The 16,295-nt window shown below is 44.7% G+C and overlaps 1 protein-coding gene across 1 annotated transcript in view; it reads right to left on the bottom strand.

Moving 5' to 3' along the window:
• SQLE (squalene epoxidase) overlaps positions 1-3,847 on the bottom strand; it is a 322,632-nt gene extending 318,785 nt beyond the window's left edge. The window contains exon 1 of the mRNA XM_069621611.1: positions 3,127-3,847. Coding sequence (XP_069477712.1) covers positions 3,127-3,405 — 279 coding nt within the window. The 5' untranslated portion in view covers positions 3,406-3,847. The remainder of the gene's footprint in view (positions 1-3,126) is intronic.
• Positions 3,848-16,295: the final 12,448 nt, after the last annotated feature.

The raw sequence follows: 16,295 nt of genomic DNA, 5'->3' as shown, positions 1-16,295 counted from the left end.
AAAAAGTTCTGCCATGTTGTTAGTGGCCTCAGAGATGAGGGCTTGGGTATAGGCCCTCTTCTTCGAGCAGATCGAAAGTCTGTATTGCCTTTGGAGTTGGCAGCAGGCCACTTTGTCAGAGGATGTGTTTGAAGCCTGCCACTTCCGGTCAGCTGCTCTGCACTTGCGTTTCAGAGAGGCCGGGTCGAAGTCATACCAGGAGTTGTACTTAGAGGCAGGTTTCATGCGGATCCTCATGACAGGGGCAAAGATGTCCAGAGTGTTTCAGATGGGGAGTTGAAGGTTAGTAAGGGCTGTGTCAGAGTGAGAGTTAGTGGTAGGAGTCTGAGGGGGAGTGAAGGTGGCGGCACAAGCAGTAACTGACACTCTCGTCATAGGTCGAATGATGGAGAAGGAGACTAGCAATGTGGGCGGGGCATAGCCGGGGCAACCAGGAGGTCCAGGTGAGAGGACAGGAGAGCATGGTCAGACCAGGAGAGAGGAGTAATGAGAGGGTTGGAGATGGAGATGTCTATAGAGATCAGTGCATCCAAGGTGTGTCCGGCTGAGTGAGTCGAACCGGAGGGAAGAATGGAGAGGGAAAGAGTCACGGAGGTTGCAGAAGAGTCCCGACGCCTCCTCAGAGGAGTCGAGGTGAATATTGAAGTCTCCGAGGAAAAACTTGGAGGTGATGGCCACGTGAGAAACAGTGAGGTCAGCCCACTCTGAGAGATGGCGCCAGGGAGCCCGGAGATGGCGCCGGAGTCAGGGAGAAGACAGGAAAGACACCAAGCCTGCAGACAAGGCATTTGCAAGATTAGTAGGCCCAGGTGGGTATGATTGTAGCAGGGACCCACTCAGGGAAGATCAGGGCCACTCCGCCCCAGGACCATTTAAGCCTGGGCTCAGAGAGGATCTTACAACCCTCAGGGAGGAGAGTGTCAAAACTTTTGACAGAGCAGGTTGAGCTCTTCAAGGAGGTGGCAGGTGTCAAAGGAGTGTTTGACAGCAGAGCGAGAGTTGAGGGTAGCTAAGTGGAGCAGGTTGCCACTTTTGAAGATCTTCTGAAGAGGGTTACAGGAGTGTGGTATACCTGCCAAAGGTGGCAGGGGGGCCAGGGTGGTGGCAGGAGGAGGAGTGGCAGGAGAAGGGAGGAAGTTGATGAAAGACGGAAGATGCCTGTCAAGAAGGAGGAGGTTGGACTTAGAGCTCTGGATCATGACAGCGCCATTTAGGTAGACATTAACGATGGCCCTAGAGGACGTGAAGAATGACAAGAGTACTTCCCGATGGATGGCACCATTAATTGGAGAGGAAGAGAAAGGGGAGAGCCCTGCAGCCATTTGGGGAATCTAAAAGTCTGGCGAAGGAATGACAAAGAAGACAGTGAAAGTCTGCCTGGAAGAAGGGTTGACATAGGTGTCAGCGATGGGCAGGCCTGGATTGGAGAGCATGAGATCCTTCTTGAACTTTTTCCCTCCAGACTTTGACAGAGGAGTAGGATAGGTGATAGAATAGCAGTTAGAGAAGATAGGGGAGATAGAGAGCAACAATGAGGGAGAGCGTGGAGAGAAGGAAGGGGGAGAGAGGGAGAAACTGCAGTGCACGACACCGAACTACACCACACAGCAAAGCAACAATCTAGAATCAAAGTCTCCAGGAAAGGGTAAAAAGCCTACATTACATCATACAGCAGAAAAGCAAGCCACCTAGAAGTGAATTGTCAGGATAGAGGAAAATCCTAGATAGAGGGAAAACCCTAATTAAAACACAAAAGCAAATGTAAAAACAAACAGATTTAACTTTCCTAGAAAAAGCCTAATTTCTATACACAAGAGCAAATGTAAAAACACACAAATGTCCTACTAAGAGGGAACGCTCCAATGGCTAACTAACACAATTCACCCATTGCCAGATATAGAAGACATAAATTGCGACGTGCAGCAGACTGCAAACTTAGCTAATAGGAATAAGAGATGAGGGAAAGTTAAATAGGGAGTAGTGATGGCTGTTCCTCCTGCCCGCACCTTTCTTACCTTGTCAGTCGCTGCTGGTTGACGATTAAGCTTTTGAAAATATTAAGTATATATAAAGGTTTGGCCATCAAAGACATTAGCTGTCAGAGCGGAATGACTACTAACATACTAACAGCTCAAAATGACTTGCAGTTCAGCCAGACTGAATTTAGCTTTATATTTAAAAAATGAAAACCAGTAAATTGAAAATAAACTGCAATAAAATGCAGCTCATGTGGCAACCTCCCGCCCTAGGGCTGGGCTTTGTCCACCTTGTTGTAAATATGTCTATGGGAAAAGGCAGATAATATTCCAAAAATGCTTCCCCATTACTCCTTCATTTTGATTCGTGATGTAATAAGTGTGCCTGGGATGCAAAATGTCATCCATTGAAACTGCTGGTGTCCCAAAAATATGTGCATGTTACATTACTGAGATGTATCCCAGCATTGCTGCCATTTTCAAGGCCTCTAGGCAGTATGGTGGCTCTAAAGGCGAGGGGTGTTGGTTAGGTTAATGGGGAGTCGAGAAGAAAGTCAAGATAACTTTGCTTCTGTGTTGATGCGTGCAGTTAGAAAGTACCAAGGTCTGTTAATACCGTTTTCATCTGCCAACCCCAACAACAATGCATTTGTGTTGACAAAACATACAGGCATGTTTCCCAGCTCAAAGCAAGAGTGCAGGCTCCATACATAATTTTGAAATGGGCACCTGCGCATCTTCAGCCTACAAGTTCACATAATAAGTCTGTGAATGTTTTTATGATAAGAAATTATATGAGTAACTGTATTTTTAGCAGCAATGTAATTCAATGAATTAATATAACGATGTGAAAATATCAATATGTTTACTGTGACAGAACGACCGCTTTTTGGGAGAGCGGGAAAAGATTACAAGTACAGTAACAGTACAGACAGCCATGCATTTAATGGGGGAGAGCCACATTGTGCAGCAGGGCGGTAGTAATGAGAGAGTGCCATCATCCCTCGACAGGGCAACGCTAGGAAGACTGAACAGTACAAGGAGCGGCCCTTTCCATGAGACACCCGTACATGTAAAGAGACGGCATGCGCCTCTTTCCATCAAACAGCCGGTAGTCTAACGTGACAGCACTGTCGCATCCTACACGTACCTTTCTGGACTGGGAACCTGAGTTCTTCTGCGGCCCGGCTGTGGGTTTGGAGCAGAAGAAGCCGCCAAAGGGCAGCGTGGCAAACACCTGCGCTAGCCACCCGGTCGGGTAGGGCTTCTGCTGCGGCGGCGGGCCGCTCCGGTACCGGTAGGAGAGCAGCAGGCCCAGTGAGCAGAAGAGCCCCGCGGCCAGCAGGACCTCCGGGTGGGCATAGCTCAGCAGGGCGTCGCACTTCTTGTACGCGTAGGTGAAGGTGGCGATACCCAGGAAGGTCCACATGCTGTGTGTGAGGAGGGCGCCTGCCTCTTCAGAGTCTGTCACGCAGGCAGCGCGACAGAGCCACCACGGACGATGCACCGGCAGCAGCCAAGCCTCGGATGATGACAGGAAGCTTGTCACTGCTCCACGGTGCCGATGATGCCCAGTAGATCTGACGAGACGGCTTCTATGCGTTGCGGGTGCTCACAGAACTGTCTACTTTTAAGTTAACGCGGTAGATGCGCACAGAAAAACGACATGCTCATCCAAAACGATGATGTAAGAAAGAGAAAAAAACCAAGGTGTCAGATCATGTGTGAAGCCCCTTCATTCCTCGAGGTTCTCTCTTCTATGGGATTGCCTCAGAGACGCGACTCCTCTATATGACCGTTCCACTACTCGCATAGGCGTTCATCTCCCGTCGGATGAGACTAGGTCACGCCTCTTACAGCAGCCGCTGCCTTTCCCACTGGCCCCCTAAGCCCTCCTTTTCTGTAAATGTCGTGGGCGTTTTCTCCTTCTGCGCGTCGGTGGGGTGTTACCCCGGGAGTTTTCGTTTTGCGTATGTTGGTGGTGGAGAGGTTGGGGTTTCGGGGGCGAGAGTGATGCTGAAAGGGGTACTATTTTCTAATGTAACGTGTGCTTCCTCCTTGTAATGCAAGTTGTTTTCGTGTCTTGTCTAAATGTAAAGAAATACGTTTCCCCGGCGGAGATCACGTCTTGTGAGATGGTAATATTTCGCTTTTTAGTATGGGCGATGGGGAGACAGGGACGACGACATCCAAGGAGAATAGTGATGGGGCTGTTCCGTGAGGGTTATACATGGAGACATTCGCAAAGGCACGGGAATGAGACGGGGATCTGTTCTTGTGGGCTGTTGGTAGAAATGCTGGTGTGGGATTCAGGTAAGCAAACAGTCAGAACATTTAGTGTGGGCTAATGGAGATTTAAGGTTGGGGCAATGGTGTGTAGAATTTGGCTAGTAACGATGGGGCCACCCTTCTCCCTGTCTATATCAGACGATCGTTCCTTCCAGTCGGGTGCTGGCGCCTGCCACTGTGAATACGGTGATTAATGCCGCGACTGTATGAGAGAACCTGCTACTGCTTAGAGGTAAGAAAGAAGGCGGCTATCTGCTGACCCGGAGGCCCGCAAGCGTGAATCGTGTCCGTGTACGATTACAGGTAAGGGGCGGGGCCAGACGCACGGGCGATCGCCATACACATATTTTGTAGAACACACACAGACACATAACACGCCCCTGACAGTTCTGCACCAATCCCTTTGGGCCCGTCTTCTCTTATTCCCGCCCTCTCCTCATTCACTGCCCTCCCTTTTCTATAGCGCCTGCCAATGGGAGGTAGACCGTGCGGTGAGTTGAGCTCGCGCTATGTGGATAGTATCCAATGAGGTGCAGGAGTTGGAGAAGGGGGAGTCGTGTGATGTGACGTTGTGGGCATTCCGCGCACGCATAGACGGTTGGTTGACGGTTTTGTGATTCTCTTGGCTCGACGGTTCCAGTATCAGAGGAGTTCAGTGAGCGTTCCTTTCTATGCTATTGATAGGTCTCCAAGGTGTGTTTGTAAGGGTTATATGGACAGTTTGTATACAAATAAAGTTAAAACACATGGGGCTGAAAAAGCAGCACCAGATATGCGGAAAATAGTATCTCAAACAACTACTTATCTCCTTGGTTGTACGTTTTCGCGCATCTACAACAAGTGGGCCCTGGAACAGGCAATTTCGAAGGTCACAATGTACATTCTTTGATTTCCTGGAACTTTTGGTGTGAAGTCACTCTGGAATTTGCCATTGATTCAGTTGTTCGTAAATGTGCGTTGTAACGGTCTGTGTAGATGCGGGAACTGCTATAAAATAATTGAAGGGTAGATAGAAGAAATGTATGGGGGGTGAAAAAATATAACGGGGCATTATAGTTCCAGCGAAAAGAAAAACAAATCATTTGCCATTTATCGTCTGTAAGCAACGAAGTGGGAGCACTTTATAAATCAATCTTAACATAACTGCACAACCAACAATGTAAAACCTATACCTGATCCACCTCTATGCACGGCTCATGACGTCTCTTGGTATGAAGAATCCACTTGTAAATTAGGTCTTCTATTTAATTTTGACAGTGGTTAGACTCTGTTCCTTTTGTGTAGATTTGTACTTAACATATAAGCAAACCCAAAACGTTTTATTTTGGTCCTCATATGGAATGTAAGCAAACGGTACCATATTCTTTTTTTATTACAATCTGTTTTGGTCCTTGCATGATATGTAAGTAAAACATGATATTTTGTCTGTTTTTTTGTTTTGAAGTCTGGTTTATAGTAGTTACATACATGTCATTTCTGTTGGCGTTAGCCCATTTTACCGGGTATGAGCCTTAGCACTGGCTGCTTTGGCCCTGCCCAGAGAACCCTTGTGCCCCCCAAATGGACCCACAGGCACAGTGTCTAGGTGCCACCAGGCCCAGTGCCCCCATTATCCTCAATGCTGGTGCTTGGGCCTCTTGCCGTTGCCAGTGAACAAAGACCCAGAATCTACCAAGCTACACAAAATGCTCACTAAGCCTAACATCCTTTTTACAGAGATGTCACACCGACCTTATCCTCAAACGACCATAAGAGAAAAAAAAGTGTCAATCTGAGGGAGGGAGTGCTAATACTCTCCTCACCGCGCAATGCAGCGGAGAAATCCCCGGTAAAGTCCCGCTTTGCCGCTGAACGCTGCTTCCTTGCCCGTGGATTGATGAATTCACTACGTTTGAAGTAGCTGATTTGGACATTGAACTTTGTTTCCCAGAAGGTGAACTCTCATTGCAAGGAGTTAACCACCCACCACGTAAAACAAACTTTTATAACCTTTCTTTCTTTTACTTTAGGCTGTGCTCTTCCTACCTGTGGACGTTACTATACAATTGTGAACGCGCGCGCACTGCGCGCTCACCGGAGAAAGTCCCGCTTTGCCACGGCGCTGCGAGCGGAGGCCAAGAGTGCTGCAGCTTTCATTGCGTGGTGGTGTGTATCTACTTCAAAGCGCGAAACATTTTGTATGTTGTATAGTGGTAATGTGGACAAAAGTCAACCGTTATTGTATTCCTAATATACGAAGAAAGTGCTTTATATGCGTTATTGTCCCTATACACTGAAAACAAACATGCCTGACTCTTTGAGCGCCTCGCTTACTACATCTTTAGTAACACCCAAACAAAAGAAACTTTTGCGCATCTCAAAGAGATCTATCACCTTGACCCCAATCCTAAGAACTCCTTTGGCTAACAAAGACATTTGCACCTTTTGTGCCAAACGTAAAGAATGCATGATGGATGAATCTTCGTCTGTGCCATATCTGAAGGGCCCGGCCTGGTCAGTGCCTCTAAGTACGAATGATTCTAGTCGTATACCTATTGTTTCTGATGCTACTATACTGGCCAATGTTCAGTCAGATTCCGTGTGTCCTGATGTAAGAATCCTTCCACCTGTTATTAAAACCTTAGCGACAGTAAAGGAGGCTTCCTTTCATATTCCTGACATGGTTGATGTATCTAACATTTCTATTCATGCCAGTGAAGGGAACCTGAGTAGGTCACATGAGGATCATCCATGTGAAGATACTATACAAAGTTTGATGGGTTCTACCATTCATTCTATTCATGATTCTTTTCTTTTGCCTACTCCTCGGCGTTGTTTGCTGAATAATATCTCTGCAAACCCTTTGGAAAATCTTGCATTGATTGAAATTACGCTGGCCGCGGTGAACACCACTGTAGCCAGTTTATACAAACTGTTTGAATCTCTTGATTTAAAAATTTCAACCCAAGCTGGTCAGATTCAGCAAATTGCTGAAGGGATAGCCAAATTATCAGCTACTGATACAAATAAATCTAAATCTACGAATATGGTAGATGTTGCGGTGGGCTCCAGCAATCCCCTGGACGGAGTAAATGGTATAAGGGGGGGTGTGCAGTTTAAATCCAGTATTACCTTCTTTTGCCAATATTATCTGTCCTGTCATTTCCCCTGTACCAAAAGCCTTAAATGTAAATGACTCCTGGATTAGCCTAGACGGAAGTCCCAAAAAGACTCGTCCGACTGAGAAAGTAAGAACTACAATTATTGACTTGCAAAGCATGTCAAAGGCTCTTGGTTTAAGATTAAATATGCCGAAAGCTAAAGCTGTGCCCAGGAAGAGAGTTTGTGTGGTGCGCCAAGCCGAGATGACCCAACAACACATAACCCCGCCTACACCTTCCTTTTTTCCTATTAGAACGCCTTTAACTCTGCCCTCTGGGAATCCGCAGAGTAGGCCCCTTGTGTCTACTGGAAGGCAGGTGGTAACCATGAGCGTGCCCCCTCTTGTTGTCCAGTTGAGTACGCACCACTTTCAGAGATCATTGATTTGATTGAAACTCCTGTCTCTGTGGCTCCATCTGCCTTGCCGGCTGTTCAAGCCCCAGTGACCGGTGTGAGTGGTGTTAGATACATTCAAGCTGCACCGAATCCTATTGAAGTGGGTCACCCATCTAATGAAGTTGGTGTACAAGATCAAATGATGTCAATAAAGGCTGCAGTAGAGACGTACTTAACTGAGCGAGCAGCCTTAATTCCTCCCTCTAATGCATTGAATGTGTTAAACCTTGACCATACTGCCAACAAGATCTCAGCCAACTCCAAAACTAACACAATTGGGGTCAATTCTAATTTTAATTCCTCTAATGAGCCTCAGAGTGAATGGAAGACATTATGTTCTGGTCCTGCATTGAAGATTGGTAATCAACCATCAAAACCTACAAATAAGAAGGAGTCCACACGGATAGGCCATCAAGTGTGCATAAATACCTTTACCAATTGCCACTCTCTTATCCTCAAATGTAGAGATGCCCCGTTTGAAAAATATGATTTGTGCAGGACCAGCATTTTAAACATTTTTGGAGATGTGAGTAATCTGCAAGACATTGCTTCGAGTGATATCGACCAGGTTAAATTTGTGTGTGACCAAAATCTAGCAATTGTGCGCTTGTGGATCAAATCTGGGTTAGTTTTGCACTCAATATGGAAAGAAAAAATGGAATTGTTTAAAATGGGTTTCTTGATTGCTCAGGATCCGGAACGCCTTGTAGCTGAGGCTAAAGATTGCGGACAGTCCCAAACTCCAAGGTCACCCTCGAAATGTCCTGCTGTGTGTACCTGTGCTTATTGTGGCTAGATTGTGATCCCTTCCCAGTCCAGAACCACCTCTTCTCAGACATAACCATTAAAAGAGTGTACTCAAGTTAATTACTCATTAGCTTCCTGGAACACTAGGGGTCACTCTCACCTTCAGTGGTCTTCGCCCCTTAATATTAATAATTATGACATAGTGGCTTTACAGGAGACATGGCTCGTGATGCCCCCTTTATGGGACGACCATGATGGTATCCTATTACCTGCCTTAACGGCGGCCAGAGGGAGACCTACATCTGGCCTATTGGTGGCAGTAAAAACCAGTAAAGGACTAAAAATTAGTAAGTGGGCGTCTCCTAACAACTTTATTCAACTAGTGAAAATCACTTGTGCTACTCAAACGCTGGCTCTAATCAATTTATATCGGAATCCTGTGGGGTTGGCTGATGAGACTTTTTACAAAGATTTATCCATGATATTAGAACAGATATCTGTGACCAGTCTATTGACGCAACAATGATGGTAGGAGACTTAAATCTTGACTGCATACGAGCCAAAAAAAACAGTCAAAGGCTTGCGAGTATGAGATGGCTTAATTTTGTTAAAGAGCATAACTTGCATATGGCCAATGGCGCAATTGTGGGTGACATACCCCCTAAATCGACTTGGGAGAGAGGTATTTCCAATTCCATCATTGACTATGTTTTTATCTCTGTTAGTCTATTCCACAGAGCCATCAAATTTGAAATCCTGACACAATCGGTCAGTGACTATCATATGCTGACCGTTGTGTGGCAGGGAGCCCTTGATCATACTTTGTCAAAATAACGTTGGTCAAAGCAGGTGCTAAATGTGAACACTGCGAAAACGCGCTTCAAATGGTCCAATGCTTCTCTAAATGCTCTTAACTCTGCCACTCAAGGATTAGATCTCTCGAAACTTGACTTTTATGCAGACATTCTCCCCTCTTTCGGTTCCTCACATAGAGGAAAACTTCCCTATGTGTCAAATCACAAGAATCAGAACGATCAGATCCTCCAACAGGTGATACGCATCTATAGGAAAGAATTAAGAGCTACACTCAAACTGCCGTTGAGCGAACAAGAGTGTAGTCGCCGGAAGATCAGATGCCAATACCGAAATTGGTGCCGGGCAAAAAAGGCTACCCTCTATCAGCAGGATAGCAAAGCCTTCTTGCGCTCCTCAAACAACAAAAATTGGGCCCAAATGTGGACATGCTTAACAGCGTGTCCAATCAACCACAAGCCAACCTTCAATTGTGTGGTGTGTCTAAAACACAATGGCTTGAACATTTTTCACGACTATCCGTAGATACTAAATATGCTGAGTTCATCTATTCTAAATCGACTTCAGACCACTGGAGTTTAGAATGTTCGTCAGAAATCATTGAAGACTTCATAAAGAAATCATCGTCCTCGCGTGCAGCCGGGCCCGATGCTCTAAACAATTATATGTTTAAACAGAATCCATCTAGATGGGCCTCCATATTGAATAATGTATTCCAACAAATTATTCTCTCAAAAGTTATTCCAACATCATGGCAGTCCTCCTTACTTGTACCAATTTTCAAGAAAGGTGACAGGGGGTCGCCGGCAAGTTATCACCCCATTGCACTGCTTGATGCTCCAGGGAATATCTTTGCACGACTGGTATTGAGAGACTTCACCCGCTGGACTGAGAGCTGCAATCAACGGGATCCCTGTCAGACCGGGTTCGTGACAGGTCTAGGAACTACAGTCAATTTACTAACTCTTAATACTATAAAAGCCCAGGCCCAATCGACAAAACAACCGTTGTACTTTGCTTTTGTTGATCTACACTCAGCTTTTGATTCAGTTTTCAGAATCAAACTGATGGAAAGTTACAGTCGGCAAATTGTCCAGAAGCTCTGTGTGATATTATATATGCCTTACATTCGTCAACCACCATAATGGTGCGGTTGTCCATGCTTGGCCTTTTATCAGTGGCGATATCAACTTTTAGGGGGCTGAAACAGGGTTGTATCCTGGCCTCAGCCATCTTTAATTTTTTTATTCACGATGTGAGACAGACCTTTCTTCAGGTTGCTTCAGACTCGCCAAGAATGAATGGTACAAGCATTAAAGCGCTATGGTACGCAGACGACTTGGTGTTAGTCTCCAAAACCCCGGTAGGTTTGCAGAAATTGTCTGCTTTAAATGCTTATTTAGTCACAAATGAGTTAATAATCAACCTCAATAAAACACAAGTTGTCATCTATGCACCGAGGCCTTCTAGAAGAACACAGTTTGAATGGAGAATTATCGATAGGACAGTGGATGTGGTCCCTATGTACCTCTATTTGGGAATTCTATTTGATGGCATGCCTTCAATTGATTTACATTCCAGGACTTTAGACCATAAGATCATGACTGCCATCTCCCAGACAAGGATTATACTTCATAAGTTTGGCAAATTTACTATCAGGCCCGCCATTACTTATTGGCGTCAAAAAGTATTACCCACCGTATTGTATGGCCTTGAGATCAAAAATATTGTACACCCGACAGTCCTACATAAATTAGAGGTGAAATTTTGGAGAGGTGTGTTACATCTCCCTCAATGTGTACCTGGTCTCTGGATAAGACATGAACTGGGTCTGACGTCCTTGAATGCAGAATATTATTGGAGGCTCTGCACTTTGTTTCGCAAGTGCTTGACCTTTATAAGAACTGGGGAACATTGAATAGGTTCAAGAGAAATAGGTGCTATCAGAATACTCCTGTTTTGTGTCACCCTCTGCATCAAAGAAGAATAAATATTTGTAAACTCTGTTGTAGAATCAATCTTATTTTTTATCTAAAGTTAGTACAGTTCAAAATAAAATGGACGTTTCAGAGTTAGCAACAAGAGAAAAAGGGAGGTCATTGATAGTGACGCACTATCCCCAACTGCAGTACATCCATGCTGCTGTACACAATGAAAATGACTTGTTTTTGTCGAAATGTTCAAGTGATGTTGTAAATATCCAATTGTTTATATGTTTGCCATTTAGTGACGCACCATCCCCAACTGCAGTACATCCATGCTGCTGTACACAATGAAAATGACTTGTTTTTGTCAAAATGTTCAAGTGATGTTGTAAATGTCCAATTGTTTATGTTTGCCATTTTCATGCGAACTCCTTGACAAATGAAATTTGAATTTGATTTTGTCTTGCACACACAAAATGGTTGTCCTACCGAAAAACTTTTGACTCTGTGTGATGTAAATATTTTCTGTACTTTAGGTCAATGAACTCCCTTTTTCTCTTGTTGCTAACTCTGAAACGTCCATTTTATTTTGAACTGTACTAACTTTAGATAAAAAATAAGATTGATTCTACAACAGAGTTTGGAAATATTTATTTTTCTTTGATGCAGAGGGTGACAAAAAACAGGAGTATTCTGATAGCACCTATTTCTCTTGAACCTATTCAATTGTAACCATTGTTCCCTACTAACCCTCCACATGTAGACAAGAGCGCCAGCCTTTTGTGCCTGTTCTGGCGCAAAAGGGTGAAGGGCCAGCTACTGCACCCGCCCCACTGCAGCAAAACTTAACGTTGTGTTTATTACCACTCCCGCTCATCCTCACCCTATCTAGGGTTCCCCCAACGTAGTGGTAACAGCCACTTCAAACGTATATGCCGCTAACCTCATCAACATACCTCTCCTCCCACACTTCCCTAGACACCATTCATACATGGATGTCCGACGCATACTGACTAATCCCTATTGAGACCAAAATTGTTCTCATTGGTTCGCCTGCAAAATAGCCAATTGAACATCCATAGTTTGATGCAATGTGCTTGGGCAGATTTAGTCCACAACTATCTGAGTCCACCATATCCATGTCTTTCATGATAGAAACTCCCCTTTCAGAAGCACAGTACCAAAAAAAACACATGCTCTGGCTCCAGATTACCTCGCTGTGTAAGATCAAGCCATTCATTCCCCCACAAGAACTCTGAATAGTTGTTGAAGCCCTTGTAATGTCCCCCACTGACGGGCTCCCAGTGACACATCTGTCTCTCCTCGGGGTGGTCAACCATGCAGCGGCACACCTTATCACATTTTCCTGTAGTTTTTACCACATCACACCCTATACTGACAGAATGATGTTCCAGACTGCATGTATCACTTACAAAGCAGTTACAAATGGCACACAAGCCTACCAAGCAGCCAAAATAAACACCATGAGGGAAAGGGGGTGGGGGGGCTCAAGGACAATCAACAGACTAGAGACCAGACTGGCGTGCATATAGAAAAACAGGACACAATCCTTCTCCTGCTTTGCACCAATCTTCTGGAACTGGATCCCGGTCAAGGTCCAAAACACACCCTCCATCCTCCAGTTCTGCATAGAACTGAAAACCCGATTATTACAAAAATATTTGAGCACCGACTAAAACCTCTGACCCCTTTTCAACATCAATACTGCACTACTGCTTACCTCCAAGCTCAGTGCTTTGTTACGGTATAACTTTGTCATTGGTACTCACTGTCAACTAGGTCCGTGTTTGAAAATAAAAATATAATCATTGCTGGGACGTTAACTATTATCCATGGCCAATAGCCACTTTGCCTAGGGTTAGGTCTTCAGCCATACCCCTGGCCCCACCAATTCCCCCAAAGTTCCCACTTGCTTGCTCTGCAACCGAACCCAGTGGCCACTTATCCCACATTGCCTGCCTCTGTGCCTGTAGCAATGACCTTCGACTATGGCCAGTGGCCACAATGCCCTACCAAACTGCCCAAAGTGACCACCAGGCCTTGTATGCAGCCAAGCAGTCACCAGATCCTTGTTTACTGACTGCAAATAATTGCTTACATAAATAGGTAAGTAGGTACATACTGGCCTTCTACCAGCAATAGAATCATTATTTTGGAGATGTTACACAACCAGTTTGGTTAAGTCCAACAGCACGGGCTCACACATTGTTAATGGTTTTCACATGTCAGATGTTCCCATCCCCGTAGCTGTGCTCAGAAGATGAATTCCATGCAGGAGGTGATTTAAAGCACTCTCTCAGTGCTTTCTTCTCAACGTCGAAACAGGCCTGACACTGAGGCCTCTGGATGCACCATCAAAGCACTTATGAACCCTGTCTCAGTAGGGCAGCTAAATGATTCCAAATTGCGATGTAAATATAGGTTGATTCCCACTGAGGAGGGATGTGGTAATTACAAGAGGGCTATTAAAATCCAAATCCTGTTTCACTGCCTTAATGCATTCCTGCTCAATTGTTCTACTTTTCTGGATCTGTGCCACCACATTTCACAGTTGCGTGTCATAACTACAAGAGACATTAAGCTGGTGGAGAGTCCTGCCAACTGTGATTTAGTAACTATCCTTGTCCACTTTTTTCAGGACTCTACCACGGATTACATATAACAGAATAAGGTGGACATTTACAGGATGGGATACGGATGTTCAATTATAAAATCTCAGAATTTTTAGGAGACAGGGATTGCACTTTTCAGCATAGGGCGGGTGCACTACACACCGCGAGTAACCAGCAAACTGTCTCCACTGATTCTCATAATCAATCTACACCTATTATAGCAACTAATTCTGATGGTACTATAGGGGCCTAAATCATGGATAATTCTACTTGCCAGGATGTGACCTAACCTGTCGACTAGTCTGGGCTTTCTGATTGCTTACCCAACAATTTCTCAAAACGCCCCTGATCAGAGCTTTAAAATCCTATCATGGAACACTCGAGGCTTTATATATTTATTTCAGGAGGATGAACTGTTTAATAATTTGTCTCTGTTTAGTGTTGTCTCCTTGTAGGAAGCCTGGCTGACTGTGGAGGTGGCATTGGATAGTAGGGTTACCATTCAGTGTCTTGCCGCTAGAGGATGTCTGGGCCACCCAAAAGGAGGGCTACCCTTTATCTGTAGCACTGCTTTTAGGCTGACTGAGCTTAGTGTTTGCTCAGAGAATGTCTTGGCCGGTATATTAAGTGGGAAATTGGTTGATGGGCAAATGTTGAAACTTCTTATGATTCATTTTTATGATCCCGGCATGAGTACACTTAAGGGAAACGTCTTATTTTTCATCTAACTACTACTTATTGTTGTGGGTATTAAACCTTGCTGATGGGGGGGGGGCAATTTAATGCTCGAATCCTCCCAAATATTTGTTGCTCTCCATTTGTCCCCGAATGAAAATTGCTACAAACTAAAAGTAATCTGCAAGGATTAGATTGGGCCAAATTGTTCGGTACGGTAGACCTATGTATAATGAAGGTCAATGTCCACATGTACTGCCAATACCATTAACTATGTATTTTGTTCACCATCATTGTTTAATAGAGACCTGGATCTAGTAGTTCTCCACAGAGTGTTTGATTTTGATACCATTGATCCTTTGCCTGATAAGTGTGGGCCAGTCGATACTAATTGTGTCAAAACTCGATTAGTATGGAATACCTTGAATCTCCAATTGGCCAATCAACAGCTGGCAGCTATAGTTTTTTGTCTCATACACAGCCTATTGGAAATATTATGGGTTCCAACATAGACATTTTTTATGAAAACATGATTCACTGTCCTGCAGATAACCTAACTGATCAGGCAGAAAAACATGCTTTGGTGACTAAATTTGTTCTTGATGATTACCCTAGAATTATTTCAGATATGCTGGCTCACATGGCACTGGTCTTGTCTCATGGTATTGGGAATAATAATTGTGGTACTGACAAACAGGGCTCGAAATTAAGATTCGATAAGCAGGAACCACAAGCAGCTCCTGGTTGTCCAGCAGTCGCCAGTCACCAGGTGTTATTACTGGGGAATGAGTAGCTAGCAGAGCATCGCGCAACTCTTACTTCCACACAAAATGGGAAAATCTAATTGTATCCATTTATTTATTACCCCTTACACTTTAAATGTTGTATAGATGTATTCTAATGTTGATTTATAGATTGTCCCTAATGCACAGAGTTAAATTCACATAGGTGTGTTTGTTCATCATCAATTGGCCAGGGGAGCCAAAAGTAGCTCCTGGTAGCTTCTGGTGTCAATCTAACCTGGCTCTTCTAGGCTATATAAGCAGGAGAAGAATAGCTCCCAGCTCCCCTCAATTACGAACCCTGGACAAGCATTATTATGATCAAAATATATAGATAGCCAAGAGAAGACTGCGGAGGGATTTACAAGCTATTCTTTCCCATAATATTGAGGGGCCTGTGGTCGCAAGACTAACAAAGCCAAGAATGAAGCTCTACTACATTTGGTTAAAGCATTATCGTAACACTCAGAAAATGGAGAGATGGCAAGCACTCGCCATTGCGGTGCATAAAACAACAATAGACACTTCTTGCAGTTTATTAGGGCTCAGTCTAAGCCTCCCCGAATCTTAGCTATTGTGACTAACGAGAACCAGGTTTCATTTATTAAGAATACAATTGCTAAATTCTCTATGTCCACCTTTGATTGGGACCTAACTATGGCAAAAAGGAGTTTTATTCTATCTCTAGCTGATTTGAGTCAAATTATTAGGACATTAAAAAGATCTGGTGAGACCACCATGGTGTGCGGACCGCGATGGCCGTGTAAAGCTGAGCTCCTCCGTCAACCGTCCAGTGGCTGACATTGGATCCTTCTCCCCAGCATAAGTGAAGGCCATCCCCGGTGGGATTGTGGCAGCAAGGTGTGGGGGTACCCACGCGAGCCCAAAAGTCTGGGTCGCAAAGCCACACTGGCGGCA

Source organism: Ambystoma mexicanum, chromosome 5q (genome assembly GCF_040938575.1).
Source record: "Ambystoma mexicanum isolate Mex_15411 chromosome 5q, UKY_AmexF1_1, whole genome shotgun sequence".
Lineage (NCBI taxonomy): Eukaryota > Metazoa > Chordata > Amphibia > Caudata > Ambystomatidae > Ambystoma > Ambystoma mexicanum.
The sequence above is the reverse complement of the archived record's forward strand: the minus strand, read 5'-3'. Positions and strand labels throughout refer to the sequence as shown.